General features: G+C 41.3%; 1 protein-coding gene across 4 annotated transcripts; it reads right to left on the reverse strand.

The window, feature by feature from the left end:
* Window positions 1-27782, reverse strand: slc39a14 (solute carrier family 39 member 14). 4 transcript variants are annotated; one of them, XM_085367572.1, is made up of 10 exons: window positions 27610-27782; window positions 16379-16557; window positions 14587-14912; window positions 12965-13142; window positions 6938-7107; window positions 5526-5648; window positions 3184-3357; window positions 2721-2955; window positions 2319-2503; window positions 1-1502 (listed from the first exon to the last, which is right to left on the reverse strand). In XM_085367572.1, exons 3-10 carry the CDS (start codon window positions 14881-14883, stop codon window positions 1350-1352), a joined length of 1515 nt encoding a protein of 504 aa, XP_085223698.1. In that variant the 5' UTR covers window positions 14884-14912; window positions 16379-16557; window positions 27610-27782; the 3' UTR covers window positions 1-1349. The 4 variants fall into 4 exon arrangements, with proteins under 4 accessions (XP_085223698.1, XP_085223700.1, XP_085223699.1 ...); XM_085367574.1 differs by lacking the exon at window positions 6938-7107 and adding an exon at window positions 8467-8636; XM_085367573.1 differs by lacking the exon at window positions 27610-27782 and adding an exon at window positions 20707-20751.
* Window positions 27783-27939: the final 157 nt, after the last annotated feature.

A 27939-nucleotide genomic window follows, 5' to 3' on the forward strand; every position in this document is an offset into this window, starting at 1 on the left:
CCTTGTTTCAGTTTCAGCTGATCTTTGATTTTTGACCAACTAACATGATAAGAAAGAAACTTTCATTTCAGCATCTGCATTTTCTTTCTGAGTTAAAAATATCGTAATCATGTCATTTGATTCCCCTTAGTGGGATTGGGTTAAAAATGCAGTGCAGACTGTTTCCATGGTTAAAATGGCCAAAAACCCCTTTAAAAACTGCCCGGTGACAAAAAGAGGCATCGAGTCTGTCCACATACTTTTGGCCGTAGTTCTTAATTCTGAATCGCTAACACGGATAAGGTCACAGGCGAGGTGACGTGTGCGTGATTATACAGTATGATCCACCTTACAGTATTCTGTTACAATGACACCGTAAAAGAATAGATAATCTGGGAAAAATAGTCTATGGGATATGTGAAAACTGCAGATCTGCACTCGGAATTCAAGATCAGAAGGAATAAAAAAGCTAAAACTTTTCACTTGCTATTCTAATGAAGGGCACAGATGGTAAACTACAGAGAAATGCTGCCGCCGTGATCTGGATGAAGCCACTTAGTCCCTTTTCCGTGTCTGACCCCGGAGTCTTTGGGAGTTACCGGCTGGCTGGCTGACACGTGCGCTTCCAAACATCACTGCGTAGCCCTTCACCATTCTCAATGGTCTGCCCATATTTGGTCTTTAAAAGTCAGTATTCATGTGTAAAAAAATATAAAATCAACTCACAGACAACAAAGTCCAGCTGGAAGTCGGAATAATTCCAGTTGAAATGTTTTAACATTTGCTTTTTGGTATGGAATGGAGAAAAGAAAAGGGGACGTGTAGTGCCTGGGAATCAGAGATGTTTGGAGTACAGCTGCTGTTACCTGATTGTGCTTTTCACAGAGGATTCATGATATAAACACTCGCTAGGAATCTCAACTGGCCTGAGTGGAGGCTCAATGGCATCAACCAGGATGGATGATGAGGATGAAGGTTGAGGAAAGATGCCTGGAGAGCAGTCTGACGAAAAGGGGAACATCTGAGAGACTGGGTGAGTATTGCACATCAAGTATAGCCGTCTTTTGCGACTGCTTCAGTTGATGTTTCAGGACGTTTTCAGGGCAGCTGTGCAGAAAGGATTGAAACGCTGAGGAGACAGGGCCGTCAAACCCTCGACCTTGAACCCTCTGCATGCAGGAACTGCACTAAAGCAGCTTCTCGTATAACTTCAAAAGACGATTGCACGTACCTGCCGCACAACCAAAATCCCCAAAGTCCAGAACCCGAAAAATGAGAACAGGAGGAAAAAATAGAGGAGAAACTTTGAGCCAGCCTCTCTTTGTTTGGGCTCCAACAGCAGCTGATGGTGATCCTGGAGGAGTCTGCTGCTAGCCCAGCTGTATCTGTCCAGAGTACGTCGTCAGGAGGAGCATGATGGAGAAGCCCGTCAGCAGGCCAGCGTTCTGGATGCCAAAGGTGAGGAGGAAGCTGCTGCCGCCTGCATCCTCTTCCTCACGACTCACCTCGTTCATCTCTGGAAACTGTGACACATAAAACAGAGTGTCACTTCGTAAGTATCTAACGAGTAAACAAGAACAGCTCGACCTTATTCAGCTCAGTCACACCAACTACTACTCATTATCTTACCCCTCATTCAAATTGTTCAATCTTTCAAAGTCCAACACATAAAATATTTACAAGGACTCTCCCCTTTCCTAACCAGCTGTTCAAACCTTCTGTTTGTAATAAACAGCCAATCAGAAGAAAGCTGGCTTAGAGTGGGAGGAGCAAAAACAGCTTGTTTCAGAGAGAGGGTAAGCTTGGAGGCAATCAAGGCTAAGATGAGAAAGAATCATTCAGGATTATTTTTCTCATTTATGGTCCAAGAATAAAAAATGTGAATCTGAAAATGAGCAGCAGAGCTCCGCCTCAGGTCAGCTGTCAGCTTAATCGCACATGTTTCAATATAAATATATTAACACAACCTAACGTGAAGGATGTAACAAAAACTGCAAAAGCAAACTGACTAGCAATCAGTGTACAGACTGTATAGTACAAATCATTTATTTCATTAGGCACCTTTTAAGTTTAATACATAGAAACATAATGCACAGCTTTTAAACTTTCTTTGAAATATGACTCTTGGACATCCTGTAAAGTGTCTGACAGTGAGAATTTAAAAAAGACTTTTACCGCTACAAATAAATTCTGTACTTCTGATTGGATTTTTACTTGTTTATTATTTTTATTTCTCAGCATAACCAACTAAACAGCAACACGAGAACATATTTCAAAAGCCCACTACCTCAAGAGACCCATCTGTGTTGATTTAATCTCATAGTTCACAAATCACTGACCATGTCTGCCAGAGCGATGTAGAGGAACATTCCTCCTGCCAGGGCGAAGATCCAGTTGGGAGAGAAGCTGTTACCGGCCAGGATGCCAAAGCCCATGCCCAGGTAGCAGCAGCAGGCCGACAGGAAGTTAAAGAAGAGAGCCTGCTGTATGCTCATGCCGGCGTTCAGCAGGATCACAAAGTCTCCTGGTAGCAGGAAAACATGCAACAGAGTCAGAACAGCTGACGTTTCAAGTAGTTTGTTTTGTGACAGCAAACAAAACATATCCATTAAATTCATTAAGAAATGTTCTCAGGAGATCTTATACTAAAGGGCCAAAAGGAAAGTAGCTGGGGTTAAGCTTGCAGCCTGATTATCTCGGCATTAGGGACACCCGCCCGCTCAGAGTCCGCCCTGACTCACCCAGCTCATGGGGGAACTCCTCGCACAGGATCGCCACCGAGGTGCTGATGCCCTGGAAAACAGAGGCGGTGAACGAGGCCCCGATGGCCAAGCCGTCAATAAAGTTGTGCAGGCCGTCGCTCAGTGTGATCATCCAGGCCAGCGTGCCGATATCAGAGTAGGTCGTCCCCTTCAGCCAATAGCAGCCGCCACCACTGGTGCCTGACCGGCCACCGCTGTCTGGACTCTGAGAGTCCTGGAAGGAGCGGAGGGAGAGAAACCGGTGGTTCCCACTTTGTAAGTTAAATTTCTTTAGATCTGATTATTTCAACAAGAGTGATTTTGTTGTTTTTAGGTGTGAACCTCCAGTCATAAACTGACACTGTCCACATATACAAAAGTTAATTCCCATTTTCATTTTCTGCGTTCCTCTTCTTTTAAAAGTCCAGCAGACAAGCTGCTCTTTAAGCTGTTACATCCATACCTGTGGAGTCTGTGCAGGGCTGAGCATGAGCTCGCCCTCCCCTGCGTCCACTTTGCCCAGAGCCAGGCTGCTGGCTTCTCCGTTCTGCTGCAGCTTCTCCTTCTCCCCCTCCTCCAAATCCCTGTCAGGGGTTGAGTAATGATCTGCACCGGGGTAGTGGCTGTGGCCGTGGCTCTGAGAGACAGGCGGGGAAAAATCTCAGCACATTCTGATTATTGTGAGCAGCATCTTCCTGACAGGTGAAATAACCTCAACATCTGGTTAAGAGGAGGTGCAGATAAGAGATCTGACTTAAAAGTTGAAGATGTTCCTTTTTGCTTTTGTCGTATTTGCTGGGACTGAACAGCTGAAAAGGCCGACCACGTGATTTTAACCATTTTCTCCTTCAGTGACTCAGTGAGGTCGAGTTCTGTGAACTGTCTGCAAAGCCAACGAGGAATGAAATCTGCTCAAAAGCGTGCAACAAAGTCGCGAGTAAACCACAGCACAAAGTCACTGTTTCACTCAAGGACACGACACCAGATCCGGAGCTCCTTTAGCTCGTAAAATTGTTAGCAGTTAACTAGGTTGGACTGAAAAAGAGCAACCACAAGGTGGAGCAACGGTCCCACAATCACACCCCACAGTTTCTTTTATTGGCTTGTCATTTAAAATTTTAGATTTAAAATCGAGGAAAATCTACAAAACGAGTGCTGAATCTGTGCAAAGTTATTATTTTTAACACTGAAACCGTTACAGTATCCACTCTGAGGCTTTTCGGGTTTAAGGAATTTAATTTTCTAAGAGCCGATGACAGGACACCCTGCTGTATCTTTTTATAATGGAGAACTTTGAAATACAAACACATGCTACACACCACCTATCAAATTGCACCACAGCACTGGCTGCAATATTCAGTGTCTACAGCTTATATAGGTATGCATATATAGAAAACAAGCTTTGCGTATTTGAGTTTATGGTGTTAATCTTTCAAATATTTTACTGTTTTCACAAAACAATGTGTAAAAGAAGAAGAGGGTGAAAGCGGTCGCAGGCAGCTCAACATATTTAATAACTGATATTTAATTAGCAGCGACATCTGAGTGACTGAAGCTGTTAATTTATAGAATTTCACCTGATAAACTGCCGAATAAAACTTTTCTGCCGCAGTTGTTCCCACTTCCGAGGTGCACAGGGAGGAGAGGATGAAGATCCAGGTGGTGTGAACTACGACCTCTCCGTGAGCTTCTACAGCGATTCAAATATTTTATTTACCTTTTCGGAGAACCTTTTATCAGGCATCTTCTAACACATGAGCGCATCTAAGGTAATAAATGATTTATTCCAAATATTTTCATTTATTTTTTTAAAATGTCTTTTTAAGTGGATCTTCCCGAGCAGTTGCACTTCTCCCGTTTACAGACCACATATTTCACCATCAAGGTTTTCTATTGGTCGCTCCCCTTCGTCGGGACCAATGACTGGGAATATATCATGTGACCAAATGTCCATGACGCGCCATGTGGTGCCTCATTGGCTGTTACGTGTGTGGAGTTAACTGATTGGCTCTTTTTCTTTCTTTTTTTAAACGTCTCTATCGATCTCATGCCCCGATGAAGGCAAAAACACGAATGTCTGTCAGCAAAATCCTCTTTTGAGTGATTAAATTATTCTTCAAAGTCACGGAAAACAAGAATGTTCAGGTCATCTCGCCTTCCTATTATGTCTAAAAGTCACGAGAACATTTTCAGGTGTCTCATTTTTCACTTTAGTACAGTATGTACAACAAAGACTACAGTGCATAATGTACACTGTATTAGCAGCACCTCTGGCTTCAACTCCAGCTAGTGACTTTGCAAACCTCTGTGTCAGTCAACAGATGGGATCAAACACGCGGTTTGTAAACTGCCTGCAGCGTTGAATCATCACTTTCCCAGTTCTTTCTCTCAGTTACTGAGACGACAACACCCTGTCCAACTAGTGTAACCTGCTGCTGCTGCTGACAATAAATATTTCATTGTGTGGCGTGATCACAGCAAAGACGAATCAGAAACATTAGATGCTAGCCTGAGAAACACATGAAGGAGTAACCAGGGATAAACTATTCCCCACTCAGCAGAAACATGACGAGAAGACACTTCAAGCCTTGCCAGGTGTCTGAACAGTTTTAAAATAGTGAACAGAGCACAGCTCAGGCTTTTGCAACACACCGTGAACCACATTTGAAAATAATTACTCTTTCTCAACATTTGCACGTACTTTCTGTAATCTTGGTGACTGGTTTGAACGACAGCGACTATCTAACAATAAAATAAAATAAAACACAATGAAGTCAATTTGTATCACTCTTGGTATACACTCACCCCGTTTTTTTGCTTTAGGAGCACTCTGAGAACTTTTTCAGTGAAGAAGAAGAGGTAAAAGCCTCCGAACACCACGGCGGACTTGGACACGTAGAAATCGACCATTGGGTCAAATCCAAAGGCCTAGCATGCAGAAGAAGATGATGTTAACACGTGCAGCAATGTGTTGCAATAAAGAATGCTTTCATGAAGGGCAGTGGTTCAGGATCAGAGGGCCCCGATCCAGGATCAGAGGGCCCCGATCCAGGATCAGAGGGCCCCGATCCAGGATCTGAGGCCCTGAATCACTGTCCTTTGTGTTTCTTGCAAAAATCGTATTAATTTAGTTGAATTTAAGTGAGGACTGACTCACAGCTGATTGATGTCTGCAAGACAATTTAGACTATTAATGTCATTTCCAATCAAAAAACCTTGATTTTCCTTAATGCTTGTGCTGTCTATGGTGACTATAAACTTTAAAGCAGATTATTCTGTTGTTCAGTGGTACATACAATAAAAACTCATCCTACTCACTGTGAAACTGTGATTTATCTCACATTAAGTGAAAGGAGAAAAAAAAATAACTAGTGCACATAAATACATGTGCACAAGGATTTGAACAATGACAGTTTATCATTTTGTCCTTGCACATCACCACAGTGGATTTTAAAGTCATCAAAATGTGATTTAAATGCAGAGTTTCAGCTTTAATTCAAGCATTAACTGTTTAGGAATTACAGTTATTTTTATATGTAGCCGCTTAAAACTACAACATTTTAAATGTAAGGACTAGAAACTGAAAACTGCCTTACTGGGTTGAGATCAGGTGACTGACTCGTCCACTGAAGAATATCTAATATATAGATTATTTTTTGGAGACTTTTGGAGAAACCTTTTAGTAATATGAGCAGAGAGTACAGCCCAGCACACGGTACAGAACTGAGAAAAAACTCTAGTGACCCAGTTCCACTGGCAGCCATACATGCCCGTGCTTGTTGGGCATGTATGGCTCCACCATGCTTGACATATAATTTGCTACACTTCTCCAAACTTTTCTCTTCCCATTCCGGCTACATCGGTCCAAAGAATTTCATTCCAGAGCTCTTCGGATTCTTTCAGATATTTTCTGGCAAAGTGTAATCTGGCCCTCCTGCTCATGAGTGTAACCAGAGGTTTGCACCTTGCTGGAAGCCTTTTGTATTTACGTTGATGAAGGAGTCTCTTGTATGCAGTTATGTAGTTGTTTTTGTAAACCATGGAAATAATTCTGTGATCATCTGCTTCTCTTGTCTTCTGTGGTATTTCAGGCCTTTTGCTGTTGCTGAGCTGGTGAGTCCATCCTTACTTTTTAAGAATACAGCAGAGTGTTGATCTGACACTCCTAAATGTCTAAACAGTTATTTGTTAAACCCCTTCAGCAGCACCAACACTACCTCTGGGATGAGCTGAAACAGGGCGTTGGAGTAGAGAGTGCCAATGGCCAGGGCTATGAAGTAGAGCAGCAGTCGCTTGTAAAAGGTTTTCTTCATGAAGGGCACGACGCACGCCCCGACCAGCGAGCACAGAGAGATCAGTGTCACGCATAGGATCCCATAGCCCCAAACTGATTAACAGAGGAGAAAGAAGGGGGAAGAAGAGAGAGAGAGAAAGAGGTAATCAGTTTGGAAATAATCTTGTCGGATTAATGACCAGTGTGTTAACCAACGTCATGAGTTTTAAAAAAAGGGGGGAAGACCAAGCAGTTAACTCCCTGGAAAGGAACAATTAAATGAAATCATCCTGAGAAAAAAGAGACATGAAAGGATTTTCAGGAACAGCGAGCCGATAATCCGCTGAAAACAGCTGAAGTGAGACCACCTTTTACTTGTATTTGAAGATAATCACCAGTTCCTCATTTCCACTGATAAAAAGAAGATGTCATTATAGTTTACTCCAATCTCAAGCATTCACACACACACTCTCGTTTTCATATCTTAGTGAGGACATCTAATTGACATGCTTTCCCTAGCTGCTTACCCCAACCCTAACCATCAAAAACAAATTCCTAACCCTCAGCCTAAACCCGAACCATAACCTAACCGTAACCCTGACACTAAAACCACATTTTGAGCCTCAAACCTGCCTTCAAACTTGTGGGTTTTTGTCCCCACGAGTACAGCGGCATGCCAATTTTCTGTCCTCACAAAGATGTGGCCCACACACGGTTGTTATGATCTACTCAGGTGTGTCTGTACCACTGTCATAGCCTCAGGCTAAACACTGCAGAGACAAAAGGGGGCAAACGAACTTTAAATAGCCCACTCGTAGCAGAAGGAGCAATGCTAACAAGGGGTCACATTTCAGTTTGAAGGACACTTTAAGGGTGCAGTGCTCCATTTCCCAGGGCTCTGTTACACACAGTGAAACACATGACCCCCCCAAACAGTGACTAAAACCATGTTTCAGGTCTGTACAGCTTTTCTAGCATCAGAACAGAAATTCTCTCCTCAGTTAAACAACATAGGTGGCTTAGATCTCAGTACCAGGAGAGCTACAGACACAGGTACACACACACACACACACACACACACACATCAGATCAGAGCAAATTCCACAGGGCCCGAGAAAGCCACAGAAAGGAAACAAAGTCAGAAACAGGAAAGAGTTATGAACACAGGAGAGACAATGGCGAGCTCGGCCAAAGTGCCGCAATTTTGTAAATGACGGCAGGTCAGACCGTTTCCAAGTTTCCTACCAAACCCCCTCACAATCAGCTGTTTTTTGGTATTTTTAATGAAGCCATGAAAAGCATTAATTACAGTACTATAAGCATTTGCTGAATTACACCAGCTCATTATGAGAGGGTCGGGTGGAAAGCACTGACTGATTTTTGATGGCAATGCCATGAACGAAGCAGAGCGTAATCTTTGTATGAGTGCATGAAAGTCAAAGGTCTGCATGTATGCATGTCCCGATGTCAAACCTCTGGCAGCAGCTGCAGGATGGCAGTGGAGAACAGCGTGCCAATGGCAAGCGCGATGAAATAGGTGAGTGCGTATTTCCCAAAGCGCGACTTCATCAGGGGCACGATGAAAACTCCGGTCAGGGCGGAGACATTGATGATTGTCACACTTAAGAAAGAAAAACCCCAAACTGGAGTTGGAGTAACAGGAAGGTACAACGTTAAAACAAAGCGCTGTGAATAACGTGCAGTCATCCATCTAGAAATCCAGCTCAAGCTGTGGATAAAAGATAACGTCAGCCAGATTCAATCATACAGGTCAAGCATTAAAAACAACAACAAAAACATCATGTGGGCTCCGGGTGTTGGATGTGAGAAAACTGTTGTGTGAGTGTCTTATGTCTGCAAGATCAGCAGCTACTTTGACGTTCATGCCAACGGCAGTAGATTTTCCATCACTGCAGAGGTGAAAAAGTAAATTCTCATTATTCCAACAAATGCATACGATAGCATCAGCCTATTTGATGTCAGTTCAAATCTGGTATCAAACAGTCATATGAAAGAAATAAACACCATCTTTCAGTTTTAAGGTTTAAGTATACATATAATTAAAAAAAAAAATCTGATCCTTAGAAGGTCTTCCAGTCATTTAAATACAGCCTCAAATGAACAACAGCGCACGACATATTACACTGTGTCGTTATTTCTTTAACAGTTTTTTAAAACCCCTTCCTGCTTCCTGCAGCCAGGTGCTGCTATTCAAAGGCACACGATTACTTGTTCATCAGCCAGTTTAACCAGCTCGATACAACCAGACATTTTGGCAGTTTGCTGGTTTGGAGCGTTCAGGTGGGCGTTAAAAAACACCATCAGCGATCTTAAAGAACAACGCGTGCAAACATCAATGAGATGAAGCAACGTTGTAAAGAAAAGTGGCCAAAAGTCCTGTGAGAGAGTGATGAAACCATTACTTCCAGGTATTGCTGTTTAAAGGTGCTCCTCCAAGCTACTGAATCACTGGGTGCATTTAGATTTTCCACTCGCTGCTTTTGGATTTGACTTTGTTTTGTCAGATAAAAATATGACAGTATAATATGTCGCGTGTTATTGATTGACATTGACCTGATACGTAAAACCAAGAGAGCTAAAAGCAGATGCATTTTATTTTTCATATGACTGTATGCAGCTGCAGCTTATTGATTTTTAAGTACTCAATTAAACTGTTCTTATATTTTCATGGGGTTAAAATCAATGCTCAAACTTGTGTTGACAGATTTTCTGATCAGGAGAAAAACAGGCTGCACAGACAGTTGAATCAGCTAGAAGCATGCACCACATAAATCCTGCAGTTTAATCCACTTTCTGTTCCCTTCTTTAGTTTTAGTAATTATATTGTGATACGCTGCAGCTTTACTCCACCTGGACTCTAGAAAGCAGTCAAATAAAACAATTTAAGTACATGAAGTAGTTGAAGTGCTCACACACAATGCTACAGTTAAATATATCCAGCAACACCTGTAAAAAGAATAAAAGGAAGTAGCCATTGGTTAGATTTTCCATATCCTACAAAACAAATTTTTGGATGCTGTGAGACAACTTCTCAACTTCTTGCTGAGGAAAAAACAAGTAAACAGATGAGCAACAATGGTGATGAAGGGAGATGAGTACAGCTGAGGAAAAGAGATATTTAATAATGTTAAAAAAAAAATGCATAAAGGGGAGAAAAACATGAGATTGTATCAGATCAGAAATGGTAAAAAATGGAAATCAGCATCCCGTCATGTTACTAAACTGGATACAAAAGAAAGGATAATCAGGTCATATTTCAAAAAGTATTTCCTCAAAGAAAATCTGCTGCATGCAGATCAGAAGCTGTGACAGTAGTTTCCCAATAGCAGCATCCAGCTCAGCTATGAACCATGGGAACTTTATCCTAAACATTTTAATGACATCAGAAACTCAAACAGAATTTTAGAGAATACAGAGCCAGATGTCTTTGAGCCGTTTAGATGAGTTTGAATTGTTTCCGCTTTCTGATGAAACTATGGTGAAACACTCTGTGGTTTCTGACTCAATAGCAAAACTCTGTTTGTTTCCCCACTACTTGGCACCACTGTTTTATATTTCATCATTATTATTTAGTGTTTCCAGTAGCTAATGGACCTACAGTAGCTCTGGTACAGAAAAACAAGAAACACCAACATTCCCATCACTGACTTGATATTGGTTCTTATGTTCAATGGTAACTTTATTGTCTCCAATGGGAAATTGATTTGCTGACTTCGCATCCCTGCTAAGTTTTGCGTCTTTTGGTCTCACACACCCGACACTTTATTAGGTACATCTTCTAGTGCTGGGTTGGGTCCCATTTTCCCTTCAGCATTGCCCTTAACGCTTCATGCCACAGATTCACAGGATGCTGAAAACATTTCTCTGAGATTTTGGTTCATAACGACATGATAATATCACACAGTGATGTCAATCTCCCAAAGGTGCGGAGGTCAGGTGACTGTGGAGACCATCTGAGCACAGTGAACGGTCATGTTCAAGAAACCAGTCTGAGAGGATCTGATGTTGTGAACCGGAAAACTGTCCTCTTGGAATCTTTTATTAAAAGGGTTGGATGAGGTCAGCGACAATACTCGGGTTGGCTGTTGTGTTTAACCAATGCTCCTTTGGTACTAAGGAGAACAAAGTGAGAAAATATACCCCAAACAACTAGTTTTGATGATACCTGTGAACTGTAGCCTCAGTTTCCTGGACTGAGCTGACAGGAACAACACCTGATGTTGTCTTCTGCTGCTGTAGTGCATCCGCTTCAAGGATCAACATGTTGTGCGTTTATAGATGCTTTTCTGCATACCTTGGTTGCAACCAGTGGTTATTTGAGTTACTGTTGACTTACTTTCAGCTCTAAGCTGTGTGGCCACTCTCTGATTTCTGGTATCAACAAAACATTTCTTCCCAGAGACGTGCCACTCACTTCATATTTTCTCTTTTTTGGATATTTTTCCTATCAGTCACCTAAATCACCTTTCCTACTCTGATGGTTGGTTCTAACGAGTTGAGATGGAGTACACACCAAAGTGGCTGGTGAGTAACCTGCAAATTCCATGTTTGCAAACTGTCTCCATTACTGCTGTCTAGAGTGTTTCTTTCAAAAGAGGCTCAAGACTTCTGGAAAAATCATCAATCTATTGAGAAATGTTCACGGTGTACAAGAGCCGTGCAGACGAGTCAAAAACCATTTAAACACAGCTGCTGGACACGCGGTTAAGAACACAAGCAGCAGAATAAAGAGAATGTCATCAAACATCATTAAAACAAGTATCTGGTTAAAAAAGGATCATTATTTTATGTCTATTAGCAGCATATCAGTGCTAATGTGAGTCCTTGGGTAAAGCTGGATTATTCACATGATGAGAAAAGAAAAGGTTATTAAATTTCCTCTCTGATACCCGTAAACCTCCAGCTAGGAAAACATCTCTCAAGCCAAAATAAGCTGCCTAAAGAGGAAAGTGTGAAGTGAGCTGAAGCCATGAGGGCCTGATAAGGGAAAACAAATTTGTCAGTGGAGAGTGAGAAATGGAGCCACAGCTCTGGGGCCATTTCTTCTTCACCTGTCAAGGATGAAATAAATAAGGACACCGGCTACAGCACAAGATTCAAGCCCAAAGTCTTTGCCTGCATAAAGAAAGCTGTCGTTTTTCTTTTAGCTGAAGCTCAACAAATGTTTTGGACTTTTCTGAACCGATGATCCTGAGGCCTTGAGCACAAAACATCACATGACTTAACCAAAACCTCCAAGTCTGTGATTAGCTTGCTTTTTATACCAGCCACACACTCCAGAGCCAATTTAGTTTTACTTCATGAAGACTCAAAGGTTTTTCTTTTTCTCTTTAAACAGCAGCCTGCACTGAATTCAGCATTTCCTAGAATTTCTGACAGGATGTGCACGTCAAAGCTTTCCAGCCTGGACTGTCTTTACCTGGATGAGATCTGTGCTGCATACTGAAAACGCTGAGAGAAGCTGGACTGTGGACTCTGAAAAATGTGCTGGTTTTTACAGAAAACTGAGAAATGCAATCTGAGCTCTTGGCTAACTGTGCGTGCTTATTTTGGCTTTCACCTCCTTCGGGGACACCATAAAATCACCAGGCAACAAAACACACAAATTTCGAGCTGAGATTTGCAAGGTGTGTGATAATACTTGAACTGACAACAGACATGAACAATGAGGCACAGAAAACCTTGAAAGAAATACAGCGATTGCAGAGGAAGTTAAAAAGAAAATATTTGGAGAAGAAACACTTTCTGGATTTATGCTGTTTTTGTCTGAGATGCTGCTTGGATGAATCCAAATGTGTCTCTTCTAAATAACAATGAAAAACAATGAAAAAGGCTTTAAAAGACATTAAGGAGCAAAAGGTAAACTTTGATCAACACATATGTACAATTTCCACCAGAGGAAATTAAAACATACAAATATGTTAAATATTAGTATTTAGTTGGTGCTCACCTTCAGCGTCTGAGGGCCTGGGGTAGGTGTCGCTGCTTTGCTCCTCCCCTTTATGTGCCCTGCAGCTGCCAGCATCCAGCTGCTGCAGCATGGTGGGGCACAGCTCCTGAAAACCCTGGCCATCCAGCCGCGACTCCTCGCTCATGCTGTAAATGGCCAGTGTGTCTGCAGGCAAGCACTGGAACAGGAAACATCCCCATAAATGACCCACACAAGCGAACATCTCACCGTTGGTGAATTAGCCAGGACATAACCAGGATGCAGTGACAGGTTAGCATGCTTTTCACCTTCATGTGGACTGAAAACACAACACAAATGAGTCTGTCAAGACTCATATTTGGAGTCTAGACTAGACGAAATTAACAGGAAGGCACTATTGCATAACATTGGTGTCACCAATAAAATAAATAAATAAAAAAAACAGCATCTGACCAAATAAAAATGATGATTAAATTTTCGACTCTAATGAGTTAATGTTAACAAAGTAACAGTTTAAAATAATCCTTTTCGTTGGGCCTCGTTGTTGCCTCCACCGACTGTGTCATCACAGCACTGTAACATTTATACTGGGCACGCTGAGGCGGGCTGAACCTGCTCAGAGACAGGTGTTGCCACTCAGAATAAACCTTCATGTTCATGCTGGAACAGAAATAGAAGTCAGAGCTCCCTCTTTATAATCGGAGAATCTGAGCTCTTGAACTGATATATCAATGAAACTAATGTGTCTTCAACTGAGCTGCAACGCATGACCGAGGTCATAAACATCAAGGGGTGGAGAAACAAGGAAAGTGCGTCCCAAAGTGACGTCACAACTGCCACTCACGAGGGCGACAGCACCTAAAGTAGGTGTTTTCACTCAGAGCCAGAGCTTTATAAAACATCTGCTCTCATTGTAATTATGAAAAGGCTGAAGTAGAGAAACAAGTTCAGAACAGAGTGTTTGATGCAATCAGAAGACTGAGCTTTTGGGATTAGTTGCGCATGCGTTGACTCGGGATGCATGTGGCAGATGTCGCTTTAATCCTGACTTAAAAAGATGGATCAGAAAAACAGAGGAAGACAGAATAAACACAGTGAGTGAAAAATTAAAATTAGGTGAATAAAGTGATCGCTCAGATTTTAATGTTATTTATTGTCATGTAATAAATACCAGTTCATTAGATTTATATTTTTACATGTATTTGTTTGCTACACTGTATTTTACAAAGGTGGGAAAGAAAAGTTGGTGCTGAAAATAATAAAAAGGTTATTGACAAACGAAACGTTTCAGTGTCACAAACCAACGCCTGACTCACGTGTGACGTCCTAGCCATCATTTATTTTTTTTGGAAAGGTTCATACTTGGCCACCAGTACTCACAGCGAATCTATTCAAAGGCAGATCAACAAGTGAGTGAGTCAATGAGCCACGACACTAAGTATGGGAAATATGCTAAACAGCTCAGCTATCTGGAACCGGTACTGCCTGTTTCTTCCAGACCGGACTAAAGCTGGATTTATGAGTCTACTTCAGAGTCCTGCAAAGGTGCACGAATGTTAGTCTTTAACTTCTATTTGTTATATTTATTCCACAACAGAAATAAAATATGAATTTAAAATGGAGAGAATGAAAAGGTTTTGTACCTTGGAGTTGTTGAACTGGGGAGGTGTGGTTGTTGGTGTTTCAGCTGTGCTGTCGCTTTCACTCTGGCCCTGGCTGAGGGCTGCTAACAGAGATCGCAGCTGAGGGACCGTGATGGTGCTGTTGTCCCCATAGCGGGACAGAAAGTCCTGTAGCACCTGAGCAGGTGACTGCGTCTGACTCTCCACCTGACCAGTCACCTGGCAGAGCAGCACAGCTAGAGCCAGCAGGAGCGCCAAGTCAAAGTGAAAGAGGCTGGTGGATGTAGCGGCACGGCCATGAGGGCAGCAGATGAGCATGTCTTCTTCAGTGGACGCAGGACGTCGATCTGTGGGGAGGACAGAAGCCACAAAAAAGAAAGTTTGAGTAAATCTTTGAAATCACTGAAGAGAATGTGGCATTACCTCGCTTTTTAGGAAACTACTTGGATTGCATGTTGAGGACCTGAAATACCAGACTATCAATATCTGTTGGACACATCACTGTTTGTGTGCAAGCACGCGTCGCTATTTGCTGGAAATTCACTATACTGTCTAAACAGCATAGTTTCTGTATGCGACTTCCTGATAAGGTGTGTTAACATTGTGATAGTACGTAACAGAACACAGTAGTAGTAGTAATTTTGACGCATACTGACAATTTTCTGATAGAAAACAAGCACGCTAACAGTAATATATGGGTTGATGTTTCTCATGTTTATCTTATTAATCCCGGCCAATCTGAGCGATCGAGGTAGACGGGCCTTCATCGGGGAGGCCACATCCCAGCCTGCCCGGAGTTTGTCAAAAGGCACCTGAAGGACTCTCGGACCATGAGAAACAATTCTTCACTCTGATGAAACAAAGATTGCACTCTTTGGCCTGAATCCAGGCATCATGTCTGGAGGGAACCAGGCACTGCTCATTACCGGGCTAATAGCATTACTAAGGTGAAGCATTGTGGCAACAGGTACTGGGAGACTCGTCAGTAGGGATGGGAATTGAGAACCCAGTAGTCCAATTCCTTGGAATGGTTAGTCTGCCTGGCTATCCATACTCTAGGCACAATCAGCTGATTTCTGCTCGTGTGTCAGAGGAGGAAAATAGTGGCGCAGTCTACACCGTGGACATTACTTTAATTTTTATTGTATTATTCGATCTACAACAATAATATGCTGCTGTGTGGTTTGGATTGCTCACTATGAAAAAGTCCTGACCCTAAGTTTAATGTCCACACTGAAGTCTTCCTGAGCCCAAGATTGATTCTCTTCTGAATTATGACAACTGAAAGATTTTGGGAGCTTGTAACAGAGCTTCATCCAAAGCAGGAGAAACACTGGTACCAAAACACTCTATAATATACAAAATAACTGCTGCTTGAAGCAAAGCTGTGAACTTCTAATTAAACACCAAACACACAAGGTGACACAAAGAGCTTTTGTAGCACGAAGCACAAGCTGAGAACAGGAAACAGTGGAATAAACACAGTCCCCAATTACAGGAAATTATAGCACACAGATTATCACTGACAATCTCAACCAATGTGCCGTCTGTCGACCGGAAATAGGATTTACTGGTCTTTCAACACTTTACTCAATCGGTGTTGGTGGGATTTATCCAACACTGTGTGTTTCGACTATATAAAACCCTTATGATTTCCACTTTTTTAAAAACTCTGACATCACATAGGATCATGTCCACATAGGGTCCACTGTTGTAACAGAGTCTCTATTCATGTCTGTGCACCCTGCAGGTCTACAAGCAAAGCTGGGCTGAATAAACACAGCCATTCATTTTGTTGTAAAGAAGCGCTCACCTTTTCCTACAGAGGTGCGTAATGATAGCCGGTGAGTAAAGAGGCTGTTTCAGTCGGTCTGCCCTGAGGCTCCCAGCCTGCTGAGTAATGCTCACGGGTAACTTGGGAGCTGAGATAGATGTGGGGAGGGAGAAATGTGAGTCTGGAGAGAGCAGCAGGGTCCTCAGGAGTGCAGCGGGCTGTGGAAGAGAGGGAGACAGATAAAATGAAGGTTACAAGTCGCTGGTTAGGAGGAAACAAATAGGGAGAGGTAGACAAAAAGAAATGAGGACTAAAAAGAAACCTGACATGGCAGCTGCCAGCTCAAATCTACCGTGTGTTCTCTTATCCATCGATTCGTCCTCTTCCTGTCTGACACTCGATCCACAAAGTCAAGAACTGAGCCGAACCCTGAATATTTCTTTTCTGCAACTGAAGTGTTTCTTGTTGACACCTATGCAGTTACTTAAAACTGAAGCGTTAAACAGCTCTGAAAAAGATTAATTGAGAAAAAGCAGGCCGACGTGCAAGCAAGTGATCAGGATGATTCACTTTGAAATTTCTCACTTCCAAACATCACTGATGTTTTGGAAAAATGCAGCCTTACCTGAAAAAGTAAAAGTTTTATTTTATCTGGGGAAAGTTGACTAACTAATTTGAGTTCAGGCACCGTCTTTACGTCTCTCTCCAAAGGTCTCTGATCTGAGGAGGCAAAGAGAAGACTCTCCTCTTCTCCCCAGTGAATTACACCCTCTCTCCCACATTTTCCCCTCCACTTGGCCTAATGAGGCCTTATTCTGGAGTTGGTGGAGGAGAGAAATAGAATAAAACTTCAAAAGCATCTTTAGGTACCACTTTTTCAAACTTTCTTCCCTGCAAGTCTCTGTTGCACAATCCTCCTTAAAGTTGCAGGAGCTCTGAACCTTGGCCTCTTTCCTGCTGGCTGCTAATGTTCAGGCACACGGGGAAGCTGAGAGTAAACAATGGTACTAAAATAAATTAGTCAAGCTAAAATTAATACAACAAATACTTGCTCCTAACTTTTTAAAGCTGAGGTTTTCCTGCAGTAGGCAGTGGGAGAGTGTGGTGGACACTATGTTGTGCAATCTGTAGAGTCTATTTGTGAGAAAGGCTTAAAACTGAGCACGCTGATGTGCAAAATAGAAGTGGTGCAACATATTTCATGGGTCTGTGAAGTCAGACTGTTTGTATTAAGTAGTTGACAGAAGCCTAGCAGATATTTGATTTCTTTTTATAATGCCACTGCCTTAGCCAAACATCCTCATATTAACAGGATTTGCTTGGTTAAATAAAAAGGTCTTAAGTACCTCTAATCTTAAGAATGAGATGAAGTAACAGCCAGCTGTTTTGAAGCTTCACCTTGTGGTTTAACTGCTGTTAGTGGTCCCTGTGAAAACCAAGGAAAGCTGCCAGAAGTAAACTGATATCTCTCTCATCTTGTGCATTTATTTTTTAGGTGTGTCAGCCTATATTAGAGAGTGAAAGCACAAAGGTGAAACGCATTCACGGGCATGTTCGAGACAAATGTTTGTCTAGAAGAAGGGGAGAACATGTTAAAGAGACCAGTACTGAGGGGAAAAGCCAAGACGCATTTTCTACAGGACAGTATATTACAGTTTTCTGGTTCTTTTTGCAGCCTAACAAGTCTGACTCAAAAGTTTCCCAATATGTATGTGTTAATTCCTCTAAAACCAAAGAAAATGGGCAGACACCAACCAAACCCAGAAGACTAGAAGCTCTGCTGCTACGTTACACATGAACCACCCAACAAACACAGGAAGAAAGGCTTTAACATTCAATTAATATGTTGAAACTTAAGAACCAGCCATGTAATCTTCCTTAACACAAACACAACATGTCGGGTATTCACATCTTGTGAGGACATCTAATTGGCATAATGCTTACCCTAACCATCAAAAATGAATGCCTAACCCTAATATACCTAACCATAACCTAACTGTAGCCTTTACACTAAAACCACATTTTGAGTCTCAGAAATGCCTTCAAACTTGCAGGGACCCTGATTTAGGTCCCCGTAAGTGCTGCTGGTCCCCACAAGTATAGTAAGCTTCCAATTTTTGGTCCCCACAATGATATAAATACACGCTCACACACACATGCATGCACCACACACATGCAACAAGGATGTTTGCAGTCAGTCGATGACATAAATCGTCAACTATCAAATGTCAATATCAACACGAGCACCATAATTGCTGTGTTAGAAACCTGCCTGGGATAATCTCCAGGTTACACACACTAAATACACACATGCATCTCAGCGTCTGGAGGATGTGCAGCTCCAAAAAGTCGAGCTATGATAAACAGTGAAGGAGCAGAAACATTCCTCACTGGCAGATGGCTACGGTCCAATCAAAACAAGTGCCCCGAATGTTGGGTCACGCTCATGTCACCATGTCTGTTTTAGTGGTCACCATGTCACCATGTCTGTTTTAGTGGTGTGTGTGTGCCCACAGATAAGATAAAGGCTGGCAGACGAGACTGGCAGTCTGCAGCACAGATGTGAGCTCTTCAACATGATGGTGAAGGCCATGGATGGAAAGCATGATGATTACATGGGAGCTGGCACAGGGGTGAAGGAGGGAAAAAGCTTAGTCACCAATCCCGACAGCACGCAGAGGACCTCGGATGTTTCAAGACGTCACCTGTTTGTCTGACTTTGTCTTTTTAGGCTCCCATCGTGACAGGATAATCTCTCCCTGATCCATACCCAACCCCCCAAATAAGTAAACATATAATGTTCACTTATCATTTCAGTGATACATTTTTTTTTATTAGTATGTATTCTTGAAGATTTGTTCCCATTTTCAAAATAAGTGTAACTGGCATTTAAATACACCATTTAAATACAAATAAGTATAAATACAATGATTATATTTCTCTATAATATGAAATACCAATGAAGAGGAAATCTAATCTAACACTGGCATGAAAATGAATCCCGTCAAACTGAAGCGCTGACAGGAAGGACACACAAGACAAATCGGGTTTCCATTACAGATCAGGTAGCCATCCACGAGCAAGCATGAGAATACTGCAGCCAGAGAAAGCCGTGAACTCGCAGGCTGAGGTCACCGCGGTATCAGAGCACTTGTGGTGATTAACCATTATTACCAGTGTTTTCTGCACTACGGTCACATCTCACGGCTACTGCACCCACGTGTAAACACCGCTCGATGACCAGTTTCCCTCGTCATCACCAACTTCGTGTGCTGACAAGGCAGAAATGAAGTCAGCGGTGGGTTACAGGTCTCACAGGACTTCTGGCTGACACTTTACCACCAGCCTCAAAAACAACATGAATAACTGCTTTCCATGGATTAGTTTAACCAAACAAACCATGACCACTCCAAACCCACGCATCCTTTTAATAAATTTGTGAGTAATTAGGGTGATGCATACTGATGAGCTAATCCACAAACTAAACCATCCATCATAAAAGCACAGAAAGAAACTTTCTGCTCGCATTTCGCCTTTTTAAATAAGCCGGCACCATGAGGCTCCGTACAAGGAGCATAGATGTCGTCATTTGGCACCAGAAAGTTTTAAAAGGGTAGTCTGAAGAGGCAGATCTCAAGAAACAAGTAGGTGTAACAAAAAAAGAAGAAGTGGAATTTCGTAACAAAACGAAACAAAAGAAGAGCACAGGGGAATTAAACCAAACAAAGCAGTGAATAAAAGAGGCGCCTGAAACTGTAAGATTAAGTAAGATGTACTTTGTGTTTTTCCAAAAATAAAATCAAACAGCATAATTGCAGTCACTCGTAACAATTCTTATCCTTACTTTCAGCTGGGGAAGATCACAAATCTGTACAGAGAAGTAATAAGTCAACACAGCATTTATCAGGCTAGATATTAACACGTTCACATGAAAGGGATGGCGTTGGTGTTATATTACTGATCACAAACTGGGGTAGGTCTACTGAAGGGAGATTTTACAAGGAGAAATAAAACTTTGGCCAGTGTGAAGCAGGTAAAGCTGCCATAAATGCCGTCTGTGGACGAGAACACATTCATCAGTATCACAGCTCCGTCATTAACACCTGACGTACCAGCGAATGACAAACGCTTAACTATGTTCAGGCGTTTAAACTCTGATAATAAAGGATAAATATAAAAAAGAATTTTAAAAATGAATTCAAACTTAGGCTTGATCTATTTGAAAAACTGACATAAGGTAAAAAAAAACAAAAAAGTACAAAGTGCTCTGTTTTAGGATCATATATAGAGGCTTACAGAGCAATAAAGTTATTTTTATATTGCAGCCAGAACAAATAAAGTTGCTTCTAAGAATCCGTATTTCTTACCGATGCTCTTCGGGGAAAGATAAAACTCTGCACTCTGAAGTCGAAGAGATCGTACAGAGATAGTTTTTTTAGAGATTTCAATGATTAACAGGCAGTGATTTCATTCATGTTGCCCAACAAAATGATGATAAGAACACTTGGTATTAAATGCTGCCATGCCATGTGTGTTTCCATAAAATCAATATTTAGGTCTTTAAATAACAAAAGTAACGACTGCCAGTCCCAAACCTGGATAAATAAGGAGGGTTGTGTCACTAAATAGCAAAATTACATTCAATATCAGTCACTCTTATTAGTCCAATAACTGTACTTATCAGACTTGTGACAAATCTAAAAACATAAACAAGCTCTCAGATCTCTGATCTGGTTTCAACAGGCTTTCTCTGCAGACTTGTGCTGACTACAGAGCATGCATTTCATCCTACCTTTTCTATGAATGGAGACTGCTTTTGAACAGATCCTTTGCAATTTCCAGCAGTTTGCACCTCACATCTCGTCCGTCCTCTCACATCTGCACTCTGTCCTCTCAGGCCACTTTATATACAACCACAGGGAAGACCAGGTGAGGCTGTGCATGCCTTCATCAACCCCTAATTACTGTTTCGCTTGGTTCTCGTGCAGTTATCATCAACCAAAGCCGTCATTAGATGATAGAGTGATAGCTGTGGGCACTGTTTTGGTTCACCAAACACATTGTTATTGTGCTCCACTCATCCTGACTACACTCCAAACGACCACCAACCATAAAATTAAAGGGTTTCGACGTGACCCGGACTGACTCAGACCCCATCTCTCTTACCCAGGGCAGGAATCCAGACACAGAAAGCCACAGAGCACGTGCACTGAAGGAAGTTACACACATTTTAAGTGGTGGGTTACTGTTTCCTTTTTACTTTAAGAGAACATTAAAGATAAACTGCAGCCATCAAATTAGTTAAGGTAGAGTTTTTTTATCAAGAGTAAGTTAAACATGACGTGGATTAAATCCAGTCTTAGACTATAAACCTTTTTCAAGTAGGTTAAATAATGCACTGATTAAAAAATAATAATAAAAATGAACTGAGTGAGGTACAAATTAAAAAATAAAATAAAACTAATTAAACTACAGATCATTGACTAACTATATGTAACTGAAATCAGCACAAAAACCAGATAAAACAAGCACATGAAAACGAGCTCTTGGAAATGATCTTGTATGAAACATGTCAATAAAGTAATTGCTGAGAGGACGACTGAATATTGTACAGCTTGGGGTGTTTACAGAAATCAAATCATTTACCACAAACACACTTATAGACAAAGAGCTGGTCCAGGATTTGAACCTAGGACCTCATGCAGAGAATCATACTCCCTACCAGGGGCGGGGAACTCCAGGCCTCAAGGGCCGGTGTCCTGCAGGTTTTAGATCCATCACAGCTGATTTAAATGGTTAAATGACCTCCTCAACATGTCTTGAAGTTCTCCAGAGGCTGGTAATGAACTGGTCACTTGATTCAGGTGTGTTGACCCAGGGTGATATCCAGGGGCAAAATTTACAGGTGGGTTAGGGGGGTTATCACCCCCCCCAATAATCAGACCCAATCAATATAACCCTCCCAATAAAATTATGAATTATCTTGCATAAAGAGGTTATTGATTATCTTTACTCTTTTCAGTTATTACCAGCAAAATCGTTTCATGTTTAATCATCTGGGAATATACCCAGATTTATTTATTTATTTATTTAGACAGAGATCTTAACCCCGCCAATGTTCAGCACAAAGTTACGGCGATGGTGATACCTAAAACCTCGAGGCCTGGAGTTGGACACCTAAGTTATTTGCAAACACTGGGGCAAAACTGTATGGGTGAAACACAGGCACAGCTAATGAGAGCCAAAACTAACAAAATACTAGAATTTCATCACTAAACCTTGAGCACGGACATCATGGATTACACAGTAAGCCCTAAAATTAGATTAAAAACACTCCCACAGGTAACAACAGCACATGCATGATCCAGTTTAATGACTCAGAGTAGTGAGGCCTGGTCAGGACGTGTCAATTAATGTGGACAGAGCTCTGAAGAATCATCCAGATGAACAAAGTAAAAGACCAAAAAAATAATAATCCATAATCAGCCTTCTCAGAGCTGTTATGAAGAAGGAAACTATTCATAGAGGCCAAAAGCATTTCTAAACCAGACTGTAAATATGCTGCATGCTATGGCTGGGTAATCAAAAATCATTCAGAACCTCTAACGGACGAAATCTTGCTCAAGTCACTATGGGTTTTTCTTTTGTTGTTGTTACTGTTATTCTTCTGTATAAAGCGCAGTAACATTATTTTTAGACTGCAGCCAACATGAATAAAGTTGTTTCAAAGAATCTGCATTTCTTACTGAAGCTCTGATCCAAATGCTGTAGAGCCTTTTTTTGGAGTATTTCAAGTTGCTATGCATCAATACAACCATTATATCCCAAATTTTAATAATAGGTATGCATTAAGTCCATAGTAACTACTAGGGGTGCAACAATACTCGTATCGATATGGAACCGTTCGATACAGTGCTTTCAGTTCAGTACGCATATGTATCGAACAATACAAAAAATTGTATTTATTTTATCAACTTTTCACTATGGGCTCAAAATGTGGTCATAAATATTTTGTACTTGTAAATCAGTTTAGTATGTGTAAAAAGAATTTGTGTGTGCGTAAAAAAGATTTGAGTGTGCGTAAAAAAAGATTTGAGTGTGGACTTAGCCAAAAAAAAAACCTGCAAGTTACAAGTACGAATTTTGACCCTATTTTTCTTCCTTTCATCTGATTGGTCAATGTCATGTCAATCACAAATGTAACAATCCAATCAGAGAACAGATGGGTTTGGCTGTCGGAGGGGCGCTTTTTTTGAACTGCAGGGTTCAGATCGCGCGAACAGGTGTGGGTTTAGAGCTCTGGGTAGCTCCCCAGCTGGGTCTAGACTGGGTCTAGACCCAGCTGGGTCTTCCCTGAATTCTATTTTAAATTCCCTGAATTTAAAATAGAAAGTAGCTCGTCCACAGAAGGACTGGTAGCTCCCCTTACGATAAGGGTTCAGATCGCGCGAACAGGTGTGAATGTGAATGTGTGTGTTTAGTTAGTTTGTTTGCTTGCTTGTTTTAATCAATTTTAAATCATGCTTTTTATCTGTTTTTGTTTCTAATGTCTCTGTAAAGCACTTTGAATCACCTTGTTGTTGAATTGTGCTATACAAATAAATTTGCCTTGCCTTGAAGGGTAATACAGTTTGAAGCTGGGGGATCTCTATATAAATATCCGATAGCAGCTAGGTCCCCTAACTTTCAGTAGCTGTTGAAAGGATAAAGTTGTGATATGTCAGTGGTTAGAAATACCATTATTACTTTAGGATTAGTTTAACACAAAGTCAGGGCTGACCCGGGACCATTGCTGTGAGTCACAGTGCGCAGCATAAAAGTCCTTTCACATTGGATGCAGGATGTGCTGCTAATGCTAATGCTAACTAAAAGCAAAGGATCCAGAATTTGTTACGCTGGCTGCTGGGCTCTGTGGGTTTTTGCAGCAGCTCTACCTGTACTAGATGCACCTGCTCCTTGTCTTTTCTACCTCTGACTTTATGTCCTCTACAAGAGTTTGTTTCTTTTTACACACACACACACACACACACAAATTATTTTTACACATATAAAACTGATTTACAAGTACAAAATATTTATGACCACATTTTGAGCCCATACTTTTCTTCTGACGATGCTGTCTGTGTTGAGAACTCAGTGGATCTGCGTTCGACTACTCCGCCTAGGCTGCACTGTCCAGTGCAGATCCACTGAGCGCAGCGCAAGCTAGCAAGACAGAAGCTAATCTCGTTGCAACATGGCAACTGCCTGAACACTACCCGAAATTTAACCTCCCCCACCCTCATTCAGATCTGGCGTTTGGAACTATTTTGGTTTTCATGTGACGTATGACCCTGATGGTAAGCGCGTCATGGACAAAAGTAAAACAGTATGTCGGATGTGCCACGCAATGCTCAATTGGTGGGAACTAGTGCGTTAGCGCAGTTAGCTTGTTAACGTGTTGACGCCGTCCAGCCCCACGCACGGGGTGATCCACGGTAACTCGTTAACGGAGATTTGCCGCGTTATGCCGTTAATGTCATTTTAACGAGATTAACGCTGACAGCACTAGTGGGAACACAACGAATATGACTGCACATTTACTCCGACATCATCTTAGTGCAAAGACAAGTGGAAGCAGACAAAAACAACAAGCATGCATGCTACAAACTTTACCCGAGTCATTTAGACAGCCGTTAGCACAGGATTCTCCTTATGGGGACCTGATATGTTTAATATGCTGCTGAGAATATAGCCCAGAAGAAGCTATAGTATAGCTTTTATTTTGGAAAGAGACATTTCTCTGTAATAAACTCTCTTTTCGAAAGATGAGGGATTTCTCCATCAGATAGATTTAGTATTTTGTTGTTTCAGCAACATTAAATTTAAAAACTGTACGTTTGAGTTAAAATATATATTTATAATTTTAATAAATGACAAATTAAAAAAGCATGAACATTTTCTTTGTATCGAAAAAATATTGAACCGTGTCACCAAAGTATCGAACCAACCGTGAATTTTGTGTATCGTTTTACCCCTAGTAACTACATAAATTGCTAAAAAGTGCAAATACTACAAAAGAAACTGAAAATCGTTTTTCTAGTTACAGAAATGTGAAAGATATCCCTTAAATCTATAAATGCAAAAACATTATGCAAAATAGTTTCCAACCACAGGAAGTTTATTTTAAGTGTCTTCATAATTTCTGAGATAAGCTCATTTTTAAAAACTGCAGCAAAAACAAAAATAAATATTGTGCACAATTTGCAAAATGCAGCATGTGCATCAAAATAAACCATTTTCAACAGGTCAAAGTTCTAAGTGTTCCTGGAATTATACAGAAACTGTATAGTTCTTTCAGTAGCACCAGTGGGCATTTAAAAGGCCCCGAGGGGGAAAATAAACTACATTTCCTGCAAAAATGTAAAATTTGGGTTTTGCAAATAATGGCTGACACGTGATAGTTTGTTCTGAAAACACGATGACGTTTATTTCAACGTAGGAAGTGCCACGAACAGCTGAACAGATCAGCAAACCGTGTTTCTGAATTATAGTGTTTTTGTTGTTGCGTGCACTTTTTACGCAATTTTTTGAAATCCATTAGTGAAAGGAAACCATGACCTGGGACAAGTTAAATGCTTGAAGAACAACGAGACGCACAGCAAGCCATGATAGCAGTCAGAAAAGCCTTTGAAAACGGCAGACTCACACATAAAGTAAAGCATCTTGTTGTATAGAACTGTAAAGCTTGAGGTGCTTGCAGATAATGCACATATAAAGTATGTATGATAGCGCATAATTATGTGCTATCATACAGGCGTGGAACAAACAAAATATGAATCCAGGGCCTTTAGCACACAAAGTAAAGCGCATACACATCACCCAACGGGCCTGTGAGAGCAGTGAAACATCTCACCCGTCCCAATTTCATATCGAAAATGCACCACTGATGGCAAGAGGAGGACAGATGTCAGTCTAATCCTGACTGAAAAAAGCCAGATCATGCATCAGTGACAACAGGCACATCTTTTCAGATCAGATCTTTGCTCATTTCTCACCTGCAATCCAAACTCTATTAATAGTATTTCCCTTCACATGTCTAGTGTTGGCTCCACTCCACGCACAACATGTTTGTGTAGGTGGTGCACGCACAGAGAGAGAGCTGTCAAAGGAAAAGCTGCCATGCTTTTTTATTTTACAAAGTTCAGCACCAAAAAAATTTAACATCATTGCTTTAAAAAATTATTAATGTATATCTTATAAAGCAAGAATCGTATGACATATGCGACATGCCCCTTTATATGTGAAAGCCCACAGAGCCTGAAGCAGAAAGTCAGCTTAACAGAGAATTTGATATCTTTTATCCCCAAATGTGGTTTTAGGTTTGGTCACACCAGCTAATGCAAAGAAAGGCTGGCTGTGTTAAACCATGTTTGTAGTACACCCCTCTGTGCTCATATCTCCAAACCATAGTGTCTGTATGCACACACACTGTAGTTATTTTACAACAATAACACTGAAAGTAATAAAATGAAATACAACTAAATAAAACACTAAACTGAATTGTAAAGTTAACAATTAAAATAAAGGGCCTTTGAGATACTTGTAAAGTCTCCAACCTCATTCACAATACTCCTAATCATTATTACTTTTAACTTTCTGCAGACTGTAATATAAACTATAACATTTCATAATGTGACCTATAAACTACAAGCGACCCTAAACGACTGACGAGGCAGTGGACTTTACAGGTTTAAGCAACTGTCAGCGTGAGCAATAAAAGATAAATTAACAATTAACTCATCCTATGCAATACATCTGTATATAAGTTGAGTAAAAATTAGAAGCAGTAGTAGTACTGAATAACAGTTCCGACTTCCAGTGACCAAAATGAGATTTAATGTGTGCCAGAAAACAGATATTACATGCATACATTAAAGGGACTCTTTTTTTATTGGCAGATTTCTACAGACACCTGGGTGAGTCTCACCTGTCTGCACTCCTTTATTTCTCACCAAAGACAAATCTATGGATTATCGTGGAGAACACTAAACCCAAAACTGAATGAGTTAAAAAGCTTGAAGATTACTTATCTAGCTTTATAATGTTAGCTTCTACACTAAAAAACAATTGATTATTTAGCTATGGTCTTAAATGCTTACGTTGAATAAACACGGACACACTACCCTGTGTTCATCAATAAAACTGAGCAGACGTTTTATCTTAGTGGTCTGATAACCTGGAGTCAGGTATATTAGCTAGTTTTAGATTAGCCTGGAGAGTTAGCTTACCGGGTGCCACTGTTAGGGACAGAAAATCAGGCTTGACGTCAATTCCTGTCAACAATTCAATTCCCGTGGCTCCGACACGAACCGCGACGTCAAATACAGGGAGTGAAAATGTCAGCTGTGGTGGGGACGATCCATCCGGCACTGCTCAGGCGTTCACACAGACAGGACGCTTGCTTTTTAGCCCCTGGCAGCAGGAACGCGTGGAGCATGTGGTCGTTTTCACTGTGGCGTCACAGACCGCACTGGCTTTTTCCACATGGTCGTGTCTGCCACCTTGCGTTCAAAGGTGGTACTGCACGAAAACCCCGTACCCTGATTATGTGTGAGCTA

Source organism: Diplotaxodon limnothrissa, linkage group LG12, assembly GCF_057381915.1.
Source record: "Diplotaxodon limnothrissa isolate DT_005_m linkage group LG12, D_limnothrissa_male_GT1.1, whole genome shotgun sequence".
NCBI classification, from domain to species: domain Eukaryota; kingdom Metazoa; phylum Chordata; class Actinopteri; order Cichliformes; family Cichlidae; genus Diplotaxodon; species Diplotaxodon limnothrissa.

Bases quoted from the DNA above. Each gene is read 5' to 3' on its own strand.
- slc39a14 (XM_085367572.1), bottom strand. From the start codon at position 14,883: ATGCTCATCTGCTGCCCTCATGGCCGTGCCGCTACATCCACCAGCCTC. The intron at 2,956-3,183 runs GTATGGATGTAA...CGCTCCTTCCAG, and splicing joins GCCCTGCACAGACTCCACAG to GACTCTCAGAGTCCAGACAG. The intron at 2,504-2,720 runs GTGAGTCAGGGC...TCCTGCTACCAG, and splicing joins GGAGTTCCCCCATGAGCTGG to GAGACTTTGTGATCCTGCTG.